General features: G+C 42.1%; 1 protein-coding gene and 1 long non-coding RNA gene across 5 annotated transcripts; one reads left to right on the top strand and one right to left on the bottom strand.

Annotated features, from left to right (window-relative positions):
• Positions 1-2,149: 2,149 nt before the first annotated feature.
• LOC105863565 (arginine/serine-rich protein 1-like) lies at positions 2,150-7,060 on the top strand. Of its 3 annotated transcripts, XR_012913508.1 has the most exons (6): positions 2,150-2,347; positions 2,590-3,164; positions 4,865-5,016; positions 5,395-5,439; positions 5,655-6,517; positions 6,602-6,642. XR_012913508.1 is itself a non-coding variant. In XM_012750844.3 (5 exons), the coding sequence occupies exons 2-4, from the start codon at positions 2,648-2,650 to the stop codon at positions 5,401-5,403; spliced, it is 678 nt and encodes a 225-aa protein (XP_012606298.2). In that variant the 5' UTR covers positions 2,150-2,347; positions 2,590-2,647; the 3' UTR covers positions 5,404-5,439; positions 6,425-6,511. The 3 variants fall into 3 exon arrangements, 2 of the variants coding, with proteins under 2 accessions (XP_012606298.2, XP_012606294.2); XM_012750844.3 differs by lacking the exon at positions 6,602-6,642 and having other exon boundaries at positions 6,425-6,511; XM_012750840.3 differs by lacking the exon at positions 5,395-5,439 and having other exon boundaries at positions 2,152-2,347; positions 6,425-6,517; positions 6,602-7,060.
• A 7,792-nt stretch (positions 7,061-14,852) lies between these two features.
• LOC105863427 (uncharacterized) lies at positions 14,853-18,112 on the bottom strand. Of its 2 annotated transcripts, none has more exons than XR_001150470.3 (3): positions 16,452-16,500; positions 15,384-15,491; positions 14,853-15,273 (listed from the first exon to the last, which is right to left on the bottom strand). It is a non-coding gene; the product is annotated as an uncharacterized LOC105863427 (long non-coding RNA). The 2 variants fall into 2 exon arrangements; XR_012913503.1 differs by lacking the exon at positions 16,452-16,500 and adding an exon at positions 17,898-18,112 and having other exon boundaries at positions 14,884-15,273.
• Between the last annotated feature and the right edge of the window lie 4 nt (positions 18,113-18,116).

The raw sequence follows: 18,116 nt of genomic DNA, 5'->3' as shown, positions 1-18,116 counted from the left end.
GGGTGTGACTACTCAGATGTTGTTTACCTGTTGAAACAAAGTGAACATATAACAATAAAAATGTCATTAAGATATTTCTGGCCAGGTGTGGTGGCTCATGCCTGTAATCCTAGCACTCTGGGAGGCCGAGGTGGGAGGATCGCTCTAGGTCAAGAGTTCGAAACCAGCCTGACCTTGAGTGATCGTCCTGCCTTGGCCTCCCAGAGTGCTAGGATTACAGGCGTGAGCCACCACATCCAGCCATGGAAGCAGCAATTCTGAATTGAATGGAATTCTTCTCATGCTTTGATTCTCTCCTGTGATTAGATTCAGGATAACCTCATCTTCTAAGGTCGTTAATCTTAATTACATCTGCAAAATTCTTTTTGCCACATTAAGGTAACATATTCATAGGTTCCAGGAAATTAGTGACCTAAAGGATATCTTTAGGGGGCCATTAGTCTGTTTATCACAGTGAAGAATATAAACAAACTTGAATAGTACATTTAAAATTTAAGTGTCATTCTTAGATGGGGAGATTTGCAATTATAAAGATGACACTTCTGCCTAAATTATCCTACAAATTCAGTGCTAGATATTCTAATGATAATTGAAGTTCAATTTTTCCATCGAGTGGATAAATGCTCAGAGAAGATCATATTGGTTAGAGAAATAAAGGAACAAAACATCCCTTGCAGACTTTAACTCAGGTAGACTGTGTAAGCTCTTGAGACAAATACACCAGCATTCTGCACAAGGGCATAGTAATGTTGCCCACTGTTTCCAATAATCTATTAACATCCAGGATTTTTCTGACAACCATTTTTAGGCACACATTGACTGATACTATGAACCGTCTACAGAGATTCCTACCACTCTTAATTCCTAACCAAGAACGTAAGACTCCATTGCAAGCATTGTTTCACTTTATTTCCTCAACACATCATTTTACACTTGTCCAATGTGAAACTCGCTATTTTCTGTCTACTCACACAGTTTAATGAGAACTTTCAGCAAAAGTTCCTGGTAGATGGGCACTGTATCTTATATTTCTTAAGATATTTTAAGATGTTTTAAGATGTTTCTTAAGAAGTTTTAAAAAAGAAACACTTTTCCACTTAAGAACTACTTCCATTACGATGCGTTCTCACTACATATGGATGATACTGTGGACAGTGAACGAGTATGACAGATCATGTCATACTCGCAGATGTTTAATGATTTTATTCCCTTTATTTTTGTGCAAGTTTGGAGATGTAAGGTGAAGATGACTGGAGATGAGTTAGTCTGTGTCTCCCTCTAAAGAAAAGTGGCTTTTGTAAAAATGCTCTTGCAAAGAAGTGCATTTAATGACTAACTTTCCTTACATAAGTGGTTAGTTCATTCAATAAAAAATTAACCCACAATTTTCAAAGCAATTGTCATGCTTTATTACAATATCAAGTGTTTGGAACAGTACCCTGTAAATCCCCAGAAATAAAAGTCACCTTTGTTTAATCTCCTACCCAAGCACACTCGTCTCTGGAACAGATATCTCAGACATCATTCATACCTCCTAAAGGTCAGCTATGCATTTCTTTGCATTTTGTCTCTACGTTAATTACCTTTACTAGCCAAAACAAGGAAGTAAAAAAATCATTTCTAAGTTAATATTGCATTTTCAGAGATCCTGGGATGTCCTGGAGGAGGGGCACGGCCCCCTCCCTTCCCCACTAGTCCCGCAGCCTGGCGGGGTCTGGACGCGGTCGTCCACTCCCGCCACTGCCAGACAGGACAGGAGTAACTGGCAGGAAGGGTCCAGTGAGGCACAGCCGAGTCCGCGGCTCCCAGGAGGAGGGAGTCCCGGGTCCGAGCTCCAGCCAGTAACCGCTTGGCACTTATGCCTGCATCCGCTCGTGCAGTCGGTGTCGCGCCGCGCGAGACAGTCTAGAAAGTTTTCTGATAACCGCGTCTGTCCCACTCTTCTCTCAGAGCAGGAAAAAACAGCCCCGGCCCTGTGTGACACCCGGATGTAGCAGCGGTGTCCCCGCCTGCCCCACCCAAGGGCCCTGTCGCGCTTGCGCACCCAGAGGCGTTGGCGCCAGGCTGGGGGCGGGGCTAGGGAGGGAGGAGGCAGGGCAGTGATTGGGCGAGATGAGAGCCACGCCCACCGCGCCAACGTATCTGCGCATGCGCTGGGCGGAATCTTCTGGTACTTTCGACGCGTCTGCAGACTGTGCAGTCAGTTCGCGTCAGGACGTCTGAGGTGGGGGTCGTTGGTCTACTCTCTGAGAATATAAACAAAAAACCTCTCTTCGTCCTAAGCTTTGAGAGGAAGGCGTCCGTTGGGCCTTTCTCTCCGTCTTGAGCGAGGCGTGGACGGCCTGCGGTGAGTTTTCTGGTGGACGGGGTCGGTTCCAAAGTTCTCTCAGAAGCTAGGAGCAGGAAAGGCGCCGGGCCCCGCGTGGCGGGAAGGCGGCGTTTGGGGGCGGCTGCGCGGCCGCAGGGCTCTGAGCGGGATTTCGGGCGCTGGGTTCCCTTGGGTCCGCGCCGCGGCTCCGCCTCCCGGAGGCGCCCCGCCTAGTACCCACTTCCGGGGCCTGACGGGCTTTTTTCTCTCTCCGTTTTTAGCCAGTCTCGGGAAGTTGTTTCTTTCTGGAGAACACGAAAGCTAAAGCCTCAGGTGAAGATGTCCAACTACGTGAACGACATGTGGCCGGGCTCGCCGCAGCATTCTCCCTCGATGTGTGGCTCGGGCGATTCGAGCCGGCTGTCGTCGCGGTCGAGGAGCCGCTCTTCCGGAAGCTCTCGGCCCTCTTCCCGCGTCTCCAGTCGGTCGTCGTCCAGGAGTCGGAACCGGCCCCGGAGGAGGAGCAGGTCCAGGTCTCGTTCCCAAAGGCGCCACCAGCGGAAGTACAGGCGCTACTCGAGGTCTTACTCGCGGAGCCGGTCGCGATCCCGTAGCCGCCGGTACCGAGAGCGGCGCTGTGGGCCGTCCCGGAGATACTACCGGTCTCCTTCGCGGTGCCGGTCCCGGAGCCGGTCGCGCTCTCGAGGAAGGTCGTACTACAGAAGCTCCTGCGCGCTCACGCGGGGGCGGCGCTACTACGGCTTTGGGCGCACGGTGTCCCCGGAGGAATACAGGTGGAAGGAGAGATCCAGGACGAGGTCTCGGAGCAGAACCCCTTTCCGCTTAAGTGAAAAAGGTGGGTCTCTTGTTAATATGCAGACGCGTAGTTCCCTTTGTCACCATTTTGTACGTGTGGTGACACTATGAGTAGGCCAGGGAAGCAAAGCTGCTTTGTAGTTTTAACATTCTTTTTTTGGTGGCAGAAATGTGTCTTGTTGGGGGTGGAAAGGAGGAGGACATCTGTCTGCTGGTAGTTAAAACTACAGTATGATCGGTGGCTGGTATGTAAGTGTACAACGTTCTTTCTCTTTAGGATTAAAGGATTATGGGTGTTAAATGGCTTAGGGTGGAGAAGACCTTTTCTAATGGCTGACTGTTCTTAGTGGAGCCTTTTTTTTTTTTTTTTTTTTTTAGTTGTATTGCTGAACAGAGTTGTTCAGTCTTTCAACACATGACGTGCCATGTAAGTTGTGTTCTTTTTGAGACAGAGTCTCCGCACTGTTGTCTGGGTCGTCTGGGCTAGAGTGCTCTGCATCAGCCTAGCTCGCAGTGACCTCAAACTCCTGGGCTCAAGTGATCCTCCTGCCTGCCTCAGCCTGCCAAGTAGCTGGGACTACAGGCATGCCGCCACCGTGTACAGCTAATTTCTTTCTATTTTTAATCCGAGGCGGAGGCGCCCCCCCCCCCCACGTTGACGGTGCCTGGTGGCCCGAGGTGAAGCGATTAGTCTTTTTTTTTTTTTTTAATAAAATTTTAAAAGGTTTTTCTTTTTTTGTTTGTTTGTTTGAGACAGAGTCTCACTTTGCTGCCCAGGCTAGAGTGAGTGCCGTGGGGTCAGCCTAGCTCACAGCAACTTCAGTCTGTCTATTTATAGTAGAGACGGTGTCTCGCTGTTGCTCAGGCTGGTTTCAAACTCCTGACCTTGAGCGATCCGCCCACCTTGCCTCCAGAAGTGCTAGGATTACAGGCTTGAGCCACCACGCCCAGCCTAACTCACGTCTCTTAACTCTGCGATCTGCGAGAACTGTTTTTCCCGTTGCATATAACTCACGGGCAGAAAACAATAAAAAATCACATAGCCAGGCTTGGTGTTTCACGCTTGTAATCCTGGCACTCTGAGGCCAAGGTGGGAGCACTGCTTGAGGTCAGGAGTTCAAGGCCAGTCTGAGCAAGAGAAGAACGGTCTCTACCGAAAATAGAAAATAAATTCTATTAGAATAATAAAATTTTCATTAAATTAGAAAAGATTTATGTCTTTTAAGTTATTCTATTTTCGTAATAAAACACGTGGCTCCAAGGAGAAAAAAGGTTTTTACCTAGTGGCAAGTCAGTGTGTTAAAACGATTTAATGTTATACTGGAGAGGTGATCATGGAATAGAAAAAAAGGACAGTATGTTTGGAAAATGTAAGTTCTGCAGACATCCTTCAGTATATGTGGGAAATCAGTTCCAGGACCCCTGCAGTCACCAAAATCTCTGTACCCAGGCACAGTACTAGCAGTCAGCATTGCAACATCCTATATTGTGGGGTTTCCCATCCCTCCAGTACTGAAGGATATTTGATCTGCTTTGGTTGGGGGGGAGATCCACAAATAAGTGGACCACTGCAGTTCAAACTTGTGTTTTTCAAGGGTCCACCATACTTTATGTATGAAAATAAAGCAAATGACTTAGACATACTTGTTTTACTTAAAACAGTGACCTAAAAACTTATTTTGTGTTTTTGAGTCCTCTTGGGAAAATACTACAGGATTAATGAGTATCTTTTTTTTCCAGATCGGATGGAGCTGTTAGAAATAGCAAAAGCCAATGCAGCAAAAGCTTTAGGAACAACCAACATTGATTTGCCACCTAGTCTCAGAACTGTAGCTGTACCTAAAGAAAGAAACCGTGGAACAGCTGTACCAAATTCTGGTGCTAAGTTGGAGGTAAGTATTCTTGGTTTATCCGGACAAAATCTTTAGAAAGCTATTGCCAGAAATATCCAATTAGCCATTTAACTGCCTTAGACCATACTTCTTGGGAAGGTTAGCTTTGTATAATTTGCTAAAAATCAAAAGATCAGATTGACAATCCTAGAGAAGGTCACACCCATGAAAATGGAAGATTAATGAACTTGATTTTCAGTTGACGCTGTACTCGTTCATAACCGTTAATAAATATTGTAGCTGGTACTTTGGTGATTTCTATATCAAATTCTATCTCTAGTCTTTACAGAGTGTTGAGCTTTCTTTGCAGCATTATGTTCCCACAGATTCTGTACTCAGCATACAGTATAGTTTATCTGCTTTATTTCTGTCTTATAGAAATCATGAATGTGGTCTCCAGACATTGATGAAGAAAATCTGTTGGTAATTGATACATGGGCTAAAGCATTTGAAGTTTACATTCACATACTGAAAGCTTAGTTTTTTGTTGTTAGATCTATGTGCATGCTAGAATTTGGGACAGGTACTATTTGTATAAGGTACTGAAAACAATTTTTAACTAAGCAAGGGTACACTTTGTAATGGTGGGGCATCTGTGATATAGATGTCCCTTTCATAATATATGCGATATATTCCAGATGTTTTGAGAGATTACAGAAGAGGAGGCCTGCTTCACTTGCAGATAAGTTTATTATAATTCTCCAGAAATGTGCAGGATGTGCATTGGCAAATCGCACTGTACTTTTAATTGTGTGAAATCTAAAGCTTAAAATTCATAGTTTTGAAAGTTTGAAGTTGTTAGGAATTGACAAAAATTAGCACAGTAAAGATTATCAGTCCTATCTAAATGCTGTGGTCCCCAACTCCTGGGCCGCACAGCAGGAGGTGAGTGGCAAGTGAGCCTTCAATTGTAAACCAGCTTTCTTTATTGACAGCTGCTCCCCATCCCCCACATCCTGTCTGTGGAAAAATTTTCTTCCATGAAATTAGTCCCTGGTGCCAAAAAGGTTGGGGACCGCTATAAATGAACCTGTCATTGGGACCTAGTTGTATGTTGTATTAGTAGACAAATAAGATCTTAGTTTGAGTTGTTTAGACTATTAGATGCCCAGCTGGCAAATAGCTTAATTCTTTGAAACTAGGTATTTTCTGGTAAGACTTGACTTTCAATAGTTACTTGGATTTGCAGCAGGGGAATAAAATAATTATGGGAATAGTGTCTTAAACCTATTATTAAATCAGTTTTGTTAAGGGGAAAACTTGAGTTCTGTGTTAAGCTGTTAGCTGTATGGTTAGATGGAATTTGATTTGTGTCTACTAAATTTATATATAGTTGAGCTGTTTTTAATATGGTACTTGTAAGCCAAGGATATGTTTTTTAAAGTTATATTTTCTTTTACCTGTCTAGCTGTCAGAACTGTCAGAGGAGCTAACAGAAGATGGAACTAAAAATTCCAGTGGAAAATCTTCCCAGCAAAGAAGCATAGCTTTTAGCTCTAACGTAAGTATATCCAAGTACTGACCACTCAAATTGGGTTTAGAATGTATGTGTTTGGGAAGCTGACTTTAATTTGTTCTCTTACAGAATTCTGTAGCAAAACCAATACAGAAATCAGCTAAAGCTGCTGCTGAAGAGACAACTTTAGGGTCACCAAAAATAACTCAGAAAAAAAGTCCATATGGACTGTGGAGACCTGTGTAGAAGAAGAGAACTAATGGCTAAGTTTGCATGAACCTGCACTTTATTTCAAATTTGTGTTTCTAGCATTATCCCATTCCTTTGAGGCATTTAGGGGTAATTGTTACAATTAAAAACCAACATAAAAAGATGTAAATACTTAATATCCAAATATTAACATTTTAGATTTCTCTTGCAGATAAGAGATAGCACCAAAGGACCAAACATTACATACAGGCTGGGAGTCTTGTATATATACATTTGTAAATATTGACTTCATCAGTTGGTTATGTAGAAGTGAAGTTTGTAAGACAAACACAGTAATTGAACTATTTTGTATATTAATAAATTTCTTGGTTTTTATTATTCAGTCTCTTCGATCTCTATTTTATAAGGACCTAATCAGTCTTTATTTAATGTAGAAATATAAGGAGGCATGTCTTGTTTAAAGCCTTGCTAATCTCAAATCCAGGTCCATGGACTGACAACATAGGGCTCACATTCCTTACCTGGGAGTTTGAGGATTGTTAAATCTGAAGTCCCCAGCTCACACCTTCTGAACTTCAACAGTATTCCCAGTTAGTTTGTATATACTCTGTAGAATTTGAGAAGTTGGCCTTAAACTTCGGGAATACTGGCATATAGTTATCCTGGAAGAGTTATGCTGTTGGCTTTAGGGCAGGAAGTGGTGAAACCAGATGCCTCATGAAACAGTAAAACCTGTGAGATGTATTTCTCTGTTAAACCATTAGCTTAAATATTATGAACTGAAAGATCTAGACAACTGGCCTAAACAGACTGATTTTAAGCTTTTGTTGTTTTTGTCCATTGATACATTCTATTTATAGTAGAGACGGGGGTCTCTCTTGCGCAGGCTGGTTTCGAACTCCTGACCTTGAGTGATCCTCCTGCCTTGGCCTCCCAGAGTGCTAGGATTACAGGCCTGAGCCACTGTGCCTGGCCAGAACAGCCATTTTTAGATTACCGCATAAATGTTATTTGACTTGATACAGCAAAATGTTAAAATCACTTTAAGATGCCAGGTTTATAATTTGAGTAGGAGCATGTTTTTCTTCACCACTTTGCCAGTATCTTGGACAGCTTAAATGTACATAATAATGGAATAGATTTCCAGTAGGCAGGGATAAATAAGCTGGAGAATGTGAAAGGGCAGAATGTTAGAGGCAAGACAGATCACTTGAAAGGACAAACATCCAGAGATGACTATAGTGAATGGTGAGCAGGCTGTGCCCAAAGTCCTAAATTCTTAAGTAGAGTGACTTTCTACTTAAAGATAATTTGTGAAGGTCCTGAAAGGAAAATTTTCTCTACTCAAAATAGTCTGACATTGTGTGTTTTCTACACCAAGCAATTCTCTGTTACTCTTTGTACCAAGTGTTATACAATGTAATTCAATTCCGAAGCTACCTAGAGTTAGTGTGGACCCTGTAGGTTAAGGGTTCAGTGCCATAAGACTATCCCTATGACAGTTGCAAGTAGGGAGAAACCAGGTTATTCACACTTTAGTCTGACTTTGCTGCAAATTTGCGGTTCCTGTGTATTTTTCCTTCAAGTTTGAGAATTTGCCTATAAAGTTTCACAGAACTGGGGGGGGTATACTATCCTGCTGTTCCATTTCTATCCTTAAGAGGTAAATGGAGTTAAACTAGAAAGGGAACTCCTGTCCCCATGGAATTTGGGGTGTGCCACCTCCTGGCACATGGATGGGTTCTCCAACGAGAACTGAACTGGGGAAGGGGGAGCTTACAGGGGGTTTACGGAGGTGCAATTGATTAAATCATTGACCACTGGTAATAGGCTCAACCTCAGTTCCTCTCCCCTTCCTGGAAGTAGAGGAGGTTGGGCTGGAAGTTCTAACCGTATAATTACTTGGTTTCTTTGACAACCAGCCCGTCCTCCCAAGTCACTGTATGAGCGTAAACTCAGGTATGGTTGAAAAAGGCTTGTGAATAATAGGTTCCCCACTGTTACCATTCAGGAAATGTTTTAGGCACTTATGCTAAGAACTGGGGATGAAAAACATATCACAGTATCAGTCTTCAAGTGGAACTTAACTATTAACTAAGGCTGTGCTGTCCAGTATTATTTGTATTTTGTAGTAAGATAGTGCCTTGTAGTTATTTAAAATTCAGTTCCTTGGTCATACTAGCCAGTTCTAAAGAGTTCAAAAGCCATATGTGGCTAGGGGCTATCTTGTTTGAAAGTGCAGATATTTCCATTATAGACTTTTCTATGCCACCATCTTGAACATCTTAGAGCAACTCTAAAGGGAAAGTTGACCCTTTTGTGAAAACATGAAAAATTTGAATGTTACAATGGTTTGGGTATGTACATTCCTGGACATAACAATTTCTGTTATCTGTATAGGCTTTGGCCCACACTGTCTTCAAACTAGCAGTCTGTGAATTGAACAAGTGGAATTTTTGGAAGAAAGAGTAGCTACTCTTGGTAGAAACATGTTTCTTTCACATCCAGGTTAAGAATGAGTTACTGGGAGGGTAGTAAGTGCTTACTAAAGTGTCGTCGTGGCCTGTTTACAGGACAGAGGATGAACACAGAACACAAACGTAGAACACAAAGAAAAACGCAGACACACATATAGACGGTTGACTCGAGTAATAATACACCGGGTCCATTTTATTTTTATACTTTAAATTTTTAAAGTTAGTTCCTTGTACGTAACCGCCCAGGCATTGCAGCAATGGCCATAAATTCCGGAATAGCCTTAGGGAAGCAGATGTCCCCTGACTCAGAATTTCCAGGTGGTTGCTCTAGGTGCCAGGCATAGATCACGGACCAAGATTAGCAAGGATGGGTATTGGAAAGAACACATGCTCTGATTCTGACCTATGTTCTTAAATACTAGCCTTTAACCACCTCGGTATGAGTGTTCGGCGAACAGCTTAAAAACAAAACTTCTACAACAGTACTCCAAATGGAGGCAATACAACCCTTGTACTGCATCAGAAAATCTCATGTGTTTTAGAGAAAGACATTTTCCAGCACCTTACAATAGTGATAAAACAAAAAGGAAAAATCCATTAAGATGTATGCTCAAAAAATAATAAAAGGCATAGTACTAGATACTATTGTAAACAATGTAATGTTGGCCTATGTGTAGCCCCATGCTTCGAAATTTATACCAAATAATAAAATTTATCATAATATTCAAAAACTTGCCTTATTTATATGAATGAAATAAAACTAATTTTGAACTGACTTTTCTAATTTTTCATTTATCAAAATAAAATTGTGAGCATTTAAAAATAACATAAAAACATATATGTATATGTTACCTATTCTTATTTACATTACAAGTAAAGCTGCCTGTAAAGTAAAACAAGCTTTCAGTGCTTTAAAGCTTTCCTCGTCACACAAGAGCAAAAGAGATTCATTGTCAATGCCCAGCACAAACTATCGTGCAGACTATGAGTGCTGGCTGTGGGCAAGGTTTCTTGGCCATTGAGCGCCGTACTGAAGTGGTTAATAGCTAAGCAACTAGGCAAGTCATGTAACCTTGAGGAGGAAAAAAACCAGACTGTCCTCTGCTGTCACCACAACAATCAACATAGAATACTGTGACCAAATGTAGGGATTTCTTTTTACCAGCAAACAAGCAATTCTGCAGCAGACACCAGCTGGGTGTCCTCCAACTCAATTCTGATAACTATCTTACCTGGAGACAGTGTGAGAACCCACAGGTTGAGGGTTCAGTTCCCAAGACTGCCCCCCCTTTCAGATGCCAATTGCAAGCTCCAGATTGTTTTTACCTGTGTTTCTGACCCATGGTATAAATTGGGGGTTTCCATAACTCCCTCCCTGGGTTCGATTAATTTGCTACAGCAGCTCAGAACTTGAAAACACATTTACTGGTTTATTACAAAGGACACAGATGTGATGGATAGGGTAAGACATGTGATCTCTCTGGGCATGTCACCCTCCCAGAAATTCCCCATACTCCTTGGGCCTTTCATGGAGACTCCATTGGGTAGGCATGATTGAAGCAATACTAATAGACTGGGGAAATGAAGCAAGGCCTGTCTTTTCAGTCTTCTTGGCATCTTTGTGCAGCATTTCTTCTCCCAGGTATCGGGCAACACCCCTTCTGAAATGGGGGTCTTATTACCTCTAATCAGATAAGTCAGAAAGGCAGGAAAGGATTCTAGTCCTGTCTTGGGGAGAAAAAGGAGGGTAAGGAGAAGGTTAGAGGAAGATTTTGCTTTCTGAGGTGTAAAGCACCCAATATTATAACAAAAGACTGTAACAAGGACTGTGGGGCGTTATGAGCCAGGAACCCCTTTCCTCACGTACAGGAAGTGTTTGGTTAGTTGCAATGGATATATGCGACTTCTGAGATTTCACTTCTACAGAGATCTTTTGTTTCAGACTTCACCATTAGCTTTTTCCTGCAGCCCATTAACGTGCTTGAGACTCCTCCACTTCCTCTTTCATTCCTTAGTCTACTGGCTTTTTCTATTTTGAGAAAGCCAGAGCTTTCGCAGAAAAACACGGGGGAAAGCTTCATCGGAGTCCTTCTCTCCTATAGGTCCCCTGGTCATTCCTCTCATCAAACAATGGCAATTTTGTGAGAGTTTGTGAGAGCAGGAAATCATTAGACGTCCACCTTACATTCCTGATTTGGCTCCTCCAGACTTGTTTTTGTTTCCTAATCTTAAAAAAAAAATCTTTAAAGGGCACCGATTTTCTTCAGTTAATGTAAATAAAAATGACTGCATTGACATGGCTAAGTTCCAGGACCTTCATTCTTTAGTGGTGGACTAAACCACTGGTATCATCACTTGCAAAAGTGTCTTGAACTTGATGGAGTTTATGTTGAGAAATAACGTTTATCTTTTAATTGCATTTTCCCACAAAATTTAAGTCCCCTCAAAATTGCAAAATATTTCTTATATTAAATGTTGACATTACATTTTAGATATGCTGGGTTAAATAATTAAAACAAACTCACTTTTCTTTTTACCTTTTTTAACATGGCTTTCCTATTTCTATTGCACATCACTGAATCTAGTATCTTGGTACAATTTCTCACTGTCAGCGCCATCTTGCTACACTGTCCACATGTTATATAGTAATAGCATATCACACTTGGGCAGCTGCATTCCAGTTATGTAATGATGGCTGGCCAGGGGGCACGTACACATGATCAGTTCTCTTCAGTGTTACAAAGTCTAGGAGGGAATTAACATGCTAATAGGACTAATAGGACTTAATGGGGTGATTATGAAAAAATGCATAAATAATATAAACTATATTCTTGTCTGCATTCAACGGTTTTGGTACCCATCTAGTGGAAAGTTTAACTTTTTCAGTCAGAATTGTGTAAGCTGGGGGGGTGGCTCACGCCTGTAATCCTAGCACTCTGCGAGGCTGAGGCAGGTGGATTGCTCAAGGTCAGGAGTCCGAAACCAGCCTGAGCGAGACCCGGCCTCTACTAAAAATAGAAACTAATTGACCAATTAAAAATATATATACAAAAAATTAGCCGGGCATGGTGGCGCATGCCTGTAGTCCCAGCTACTTGGGAGGCTGAGGCAGGAGGACTGCTTGAGCCCAGGAGTTTGAGGTTGCTGTGAGCTAGGCTCACGCCACGGCACTCACTCTAGCCTGGGCAAGAAAGTTAGACTCTGTTTCAAAAAAAAAAAAAGAATTGTGTAAGCTGAACCAGTTGAGATATCCATGGTGTTGGGACTGTTTCTGCTGTTAATTGTTGGTTCTTTTCAATTAGGGCATGAACAAGATAGATTTTTTTTCCTCACAAATTGACATGGATGGGCTACCTCTGTAGGCTTCATCTTCAACATCATCTTGCCACCTAAAATGAATTATCCATTTGTAAAATGCTGATTTCTTTAGGACATTGTCTCCATAAACTATGTAAAGCATCAATGATTTCACTATTCACCCACATTAGCTTTTGCCAAAAATTTGATGTTTGTTCTTGCTTTAATTTTACCAGAATTCATGTTACTCTGATAGGGGCTCTTTTGAAACTGAGGTCTTATCATTCGTAGTGCCTCAAACTGGATGTCCTGTTGAGACATATGTCCTTATGTCTTGTTCAGACATAAGACACTATGAGCTTATTTTGGTGCAAAAAATGTTGAAATCCATCCATAGATTTTTCATAATGCTCATTTACCATGACCTTTAAGACCCCTTATACATGTTTTTGTACCGTTTGCAATCCAGTGTCTTACACATAAAGCACACCTCAATTAGTACCAGCCACATTTCAAGTGATCCACAGTCATATCCAGAGTGTGGTTACCATTTTGGGAAGCACAGCCTTAGATATTAGGTTCAGGTGACATTCTTTCCTTTTTCTTAAGGGGTAAAGTAACTAGAGAAGCCAAGTTCACCAAATTCACCACAGCATGGTATCTTCTGGTTTTCTTCTATTAAGCTTATCTAGTAAAATAAAACTTGTTCTTATGAGTGGTCACGTTTGCAAAGGCTCAAGTGTGTGTCTCTGGGATCCTTCCTCAAAATTTTCTTTCATTCAGGGATTTACATGTACTTGTCTTTTTTCTTTGATCTTTTCCATTTTTTATGCTGGTTCTTTGTCCTTTGCCCATGATGAGGATTCTGTCTTTGGCCTACTTCTCACTCTCCAAGCTCTTTTGCCAATTTTCTCCATGCCTTTAATTACCATCTAATAGCACAATCCTCATAACCTTCTGAGCTCCAGTTTCCAGCACCTTCCCCCATCTCTTCAAAATGAACCTGTCCTATATTGAGCTTGTTACAGCATTACCTGTTTGAGTTAGGGGCTTTACTACCCACCCAGTCACCTTCAGAGCAGTCCTCAAATCATACTGACATCTGCTTTTTTGGCTGAAACTGCAGTGGCTGTGGGGCATGCCTTTCCCCTTTGGGGACATCCTGTTTATCCTTCGAACCCAGGTCAGTATGACCTCTCTGAAGCCTAACCTTATTACTCTTTCTTTCCCCTTCTTTCTTTTCTCTTAGTACAAAGGTAATAAGTACTTCTTTGAAAATACTGGAGAAAAATCTAAATGTATGACAAATGATTACAGTGGACCCTTGAACAACACGGGTTTGAACTGCACTGGTCCACTTAAATATACTCATATTTTCTTCTGCCTCTGCTACCCATGAGACACCGAGATCTGTAATCCTAGCACTCTGGGAGGCCAAGGTGGGCGGATCGCTCAAGGTCAGGAGTTTGAGACCAGCCTGAGTAAGAGCAAGACCCCATCTCTACTATAAATAGAAACAAATTAATTGGCCAACTAAACATATATAGAAAAAATTAACTGGGCATGGTGGCGCATGCCTGTAGTCCCAGCTACTCAGGAGGCTGAGGCAAGAGGATCACTTGAACCCAGGAGTTTGAGGTTGCTGTGAGCTAGGCTGACGCCACGGCACTCTAGCCCGGGCAACAGAGTGAGACTCCGTCTTAAAAAAAAAAAAAAAAGACTCAACTGTACTTTTTTTTTTTTTTTTTAAATTGAGACAGAGTCCTGCTCTGTTGCCTGGGCTAGAGTGCCATGGCATCAGCCTAGCTCACAGCAACTTCAAACTGTTGGACTCAGGCGATCCTCCCACCTTGGGCTTCCAGAGTACTAGGATTACAGGTATGAGTCACTGCGCCCAGCCAAGTTACACTATGTGGAGTTAGAATTTTATATGAACTCTGTTGCCTCTGCCTAATAATTACCCTATACAAAAAACAAATATAGAAGTGGCAGTGAATGGGACCATTCTTCAAACCAATAATCAAGTATTCCTTAATTTTTTTCCAGATGCTATATTTCATTAGGCATGAAATCACTATTACAACTTTAGGATGCATTCGGCTTTTCCAAGTCTATGAGCATCTTATCAATCTCTTCTGTGGAAGGCACATGTGTTCCATGAAGAAGGCTGTTAGATTTTGGGTAGAACTCCTCTCCACTGAGAAAGAACTCCTCTCCACTGGTGGGTTAACACTATTAAGATACTGTACTTTCAGAAAGGGACATTGTTTAGTGGCCAAAAATGGAAACACTTGGGATCAAACTTTGACTTCAAAATAGAATTCATTTTTGAGCACTACCTGTTTTATAATTAGGCAAAGAAAGAGTAAAGTTTAACATTACTTACTGCACATAATGAAAGTGTAGATATCCTTCACAGGTAAGAGACATAGTAACAGTTAAATGATTAACACATATATAGTGTTTATTTACCATGTGCCAACCACTGTTTAAGTGAATTATATGAACTAGTTCGTTTAATCTTTACAGTAATCCTATGAAGAAAGCATTATTCTCATTCCCTGGACAGATAGAAAAACAGGCAGAAAAATAGTGTGACACAGTTTATTAAGTGACAGACGCAGTCTCCACAGCCAGGAAACAAAGCTCCAGAATCAGCACCATTAAATTCAACCCCTACTGATAGCATACAAGAGTATGCTATTACATTACAACACATTGCCTTACTGTTTCTCTCTTACTCTTTCATATGTTCTAGGTCAGGCTTGATCTGCTTGGTCAACCGATGACACTGGTGTAACTAGGCAGCAACAAACTCTAAAAATAAAATGAAAACCGTAGGCTATTTTAGACGTTGGGGAACTAATAGACCTGTTATTAAATGGGTCATTAAAAGGCTCATTCAATAAAGTAAAAGCCAATTTTACCTGAAAATCCAAGATCAGGGTTTTTCCTCCTCTTTGTCCTTTCCCATCTTTCTGCACTGATCTCCGGAACTTCATTTTCTCATAGTCTTCCCCTTTTGCTGCACATTCCTAAAGAGAAGGAAAAAATATTAGCTCTATTGCCTTGATTCCTTTATAAATCAAGAAAGAACTAAAGACTGCCAGCAAGACAGTAAACTGATCAACTTTCAAAGAAAATTGTGGAATTTGCTATGATCCTTAAAAAATACAGCTCTAACACTGACACTAAAAGTAACCATGGCAGATACATTATACGTCCATCAAAATCCCTTCTCCCCTCCTTTCTGGGCTTATGGCTGTCCATTTCCCAGCCTCTCTTGCAGCTGGGTCAGACCAGGTAACTTAAGTTTTAAATAAAATAAGAGCAGAAGTGCTGAGGGCAGCTCTCATGCCTTAAGACCTCTCCACTTCTACCCATTCCCCTGCTGCTGGCTGGAACTTGCAACCGTCTAGCTTCGCCCATGTGACAGCAATAATGTGTTAGGGAATGGCAAAGTAATAATGTAATGAATACTTATATAGGACAGAGCTGCCTGTCTAGCTTGGGCTGCCACCTAGGAACTGACACATGAGAAACTAATGAGCTTTTCTTTATCATTTGTTATTGTTGGAGCTCTTGTTACTGTAGCTTAGCCTTTTACCCTAATACCCATTGGTTATGTAGCTCTGTGTTCCAGGCACTGTTCTACATATTTTACATATTTTATTCTCACAATGATATAAAGTACAGATGAGGAAACTAGATCCAGAATACTTAACTACCATGCTATATACTGCTTCAATAAAACACAATATAATATTTGAATCTATAGTTTATGAGGATGGCAGAACCGTACTTATTTTCTTCTTTTCTTCTTCCTGCAAATCCCATTCCAAACAAGCTTTTTTAGCTTCCCAGTTTGCAGGTAACTTAAGCTTTTTATCCTCCTTCACAACTTCCTGGTGATTTAATTTTTGAGCTTCATTCTGTCACCGGGACACATATAGTTTGTAAGTATAGGCATGAAAACCAATTCAAATAGATGTTACCTGTCTTGGTGTCCTATAGGCCAGGCCCAGCAGAGGTTTGGATTTTATCTTGAAAGGTGGGTAGCCACTGGAGGATTGTATATGAGTGTGTGTTTGGGGTGGGGGCTGGGGAGTGGAACAGTGATTAGATAAACACTGTAACTATACCTTTAGGTATTATTTTACTGCCTTCAGGGAACAACGCGTGGTAGAGATGGAAAAAGCAATAGTTTGGGAGTAAAAACTGAGGGGTAGTACTGTCTTGACTTCTCTCTGGCTGCATGATATTTTTCTTCTTTTTTTCTTTCTGAGACGGAGTCTCACTCTGTTGCCCTGGCTAGAGTGCTGTGGCATCAGCCTAGCTCACAGCAACCTCAAACTCCTGGGCTCAGGCAATCCTCCTGCCTCAGCCTCCCGAGTAACTGGGACTGCAGGCATGCACCACCATTCCCAGCTAATTTTTTCTATATTTTTTTCATTGGCCAATTAATTTATTTCTATTTTTAGTAGAGACGGGGTCTCGCTCTTGCTCAGGCTGGTTTTGAATTCTTGACCTTGAGCAATTCTCCCGCCTCGGCCTTGGAGAGTGCTAGGATTACAGGCATGAGCCACTGCACCAGGCCCCAGAGTTATTTTTGTGTACTTCAAATTGGTTTTTATATTTTATGCTATCATTTAAATTTTATACATAGACATATTTTCTTTTGGGGATTACCTTTCCATTTTTACCTCTAGTAGTTGTTAGTGCAGGAAAAAATAACTTTCTTATATTTTTCTTGTATTCAGCACCTTACTGAGTCATCTTCTTGCGTGTGTATGTGGGTGAGGGAGAAGAGCTGGGAGTGGGTGGGGAGAGGGAGGGAGCCTGAATTATCTTAATAACTTTAGCACTGTTATTAATTCTGGCATTGCTTCCTCGCTGGGCACATAAGAGTGAACAAGAAGCCGGGTGTGGTGGCTCACGCCTGTAATCCTAGCACTCTGGGAGGCTGAGGCTGGAGGACCGCTTGAGGTCAGGAGTTAGAGACCAGCCTGAGCAAGAGACCCAGTCTCTACTAAAAGTAGAAAGAAATTAGCTGGAGAACTAAAATATATATAGAAAAACTTATCCGGGCATGGTAGCGCATACCTGTAGACCCAGCTACTCGGGAGGCTGAGGCAGGAGGATTGCTTGAGCCCAGGAGTTTGAGGTTGCTGTGAGCTAGGCTGACGCCATGGTGCTCTAGACCGGGCAACAGAGCGAGACTGTCTCAAAAAAGAAAAGATGAACAAGATGGGACAGACCCTGCTCTCCTCCAGTTAATAATGCTGATGTGGGGTGGCGGGCTGGAGGAGGGGAATTTTACACCACTGAAGAAGGTGTCCAGTGACAGTGCTAAGCGTGAGACAAGGCAGTCAGGGAAGACCTGCTTCTCGGAGGAGGTGACACTGACGCTAAATTCTGAATAGAAAGCACTTTCTGCTCACGAGAAAGCTTGAAGAGTAGGTGATTTTCTATCAGTCCCCTTTCGGGCGCGCCTTCCCAGCCGTTCCCTCTGGAGATCTTCCGAAGCCTTTTTTCCCCTCCCGCCTCACACCTCTCTGACCTGGCCTCCGCGGCCTCTGAGGCTGCGCAAAACTCTGTCCAATCGAAAACATCTCGCCTCTAAACGGGGCCGGGATTGGTCTCAAGTTCCCGAGGTTGCC

The sequence above is a fragment of the Microcebus murinus genome, chromosome 2, assembly GCF_040939455.1.
Source record: "Microcebus murinus isolate Inina chromosome 2, M.murinus_Inina_mat1.0, whole genome shotgun sequence".
Lineage (NCBI taxonomy): Eukaryota > Metazoa > Chordata > Mammalia > Primates > Cheirogaleidae > Microcebus > Microcebus murinus.
This window is presented reverse-complemented; position numbering and strand designations above follow the sequence as displayed.

Bases quoted from the DNA above. Each gene is read 5' to 3' on its own strand.
- LOC105863565 (XM_012750840.3), top strand. From the start codon at position 2,648: ATGTCCAACTACGTGAACGACATGTGGCCGGGCTCGCCGCAGCATTCT. The intron at 5,017-6,424 runs GTAAGTATTCTT...TTACCTGTCTAG, and splicing joins ATTCTGGTGCTAAGTTGGAG to CTGTCAGAACTGTCAGAGGA. The intron at 6,518-6,601 runs GTAAGTATATCC...GTTCTCTTACAG, and splicing joins GCATAGCTTTTAGCTCTAAC to AATTCTGTAGCAAAACCAAT.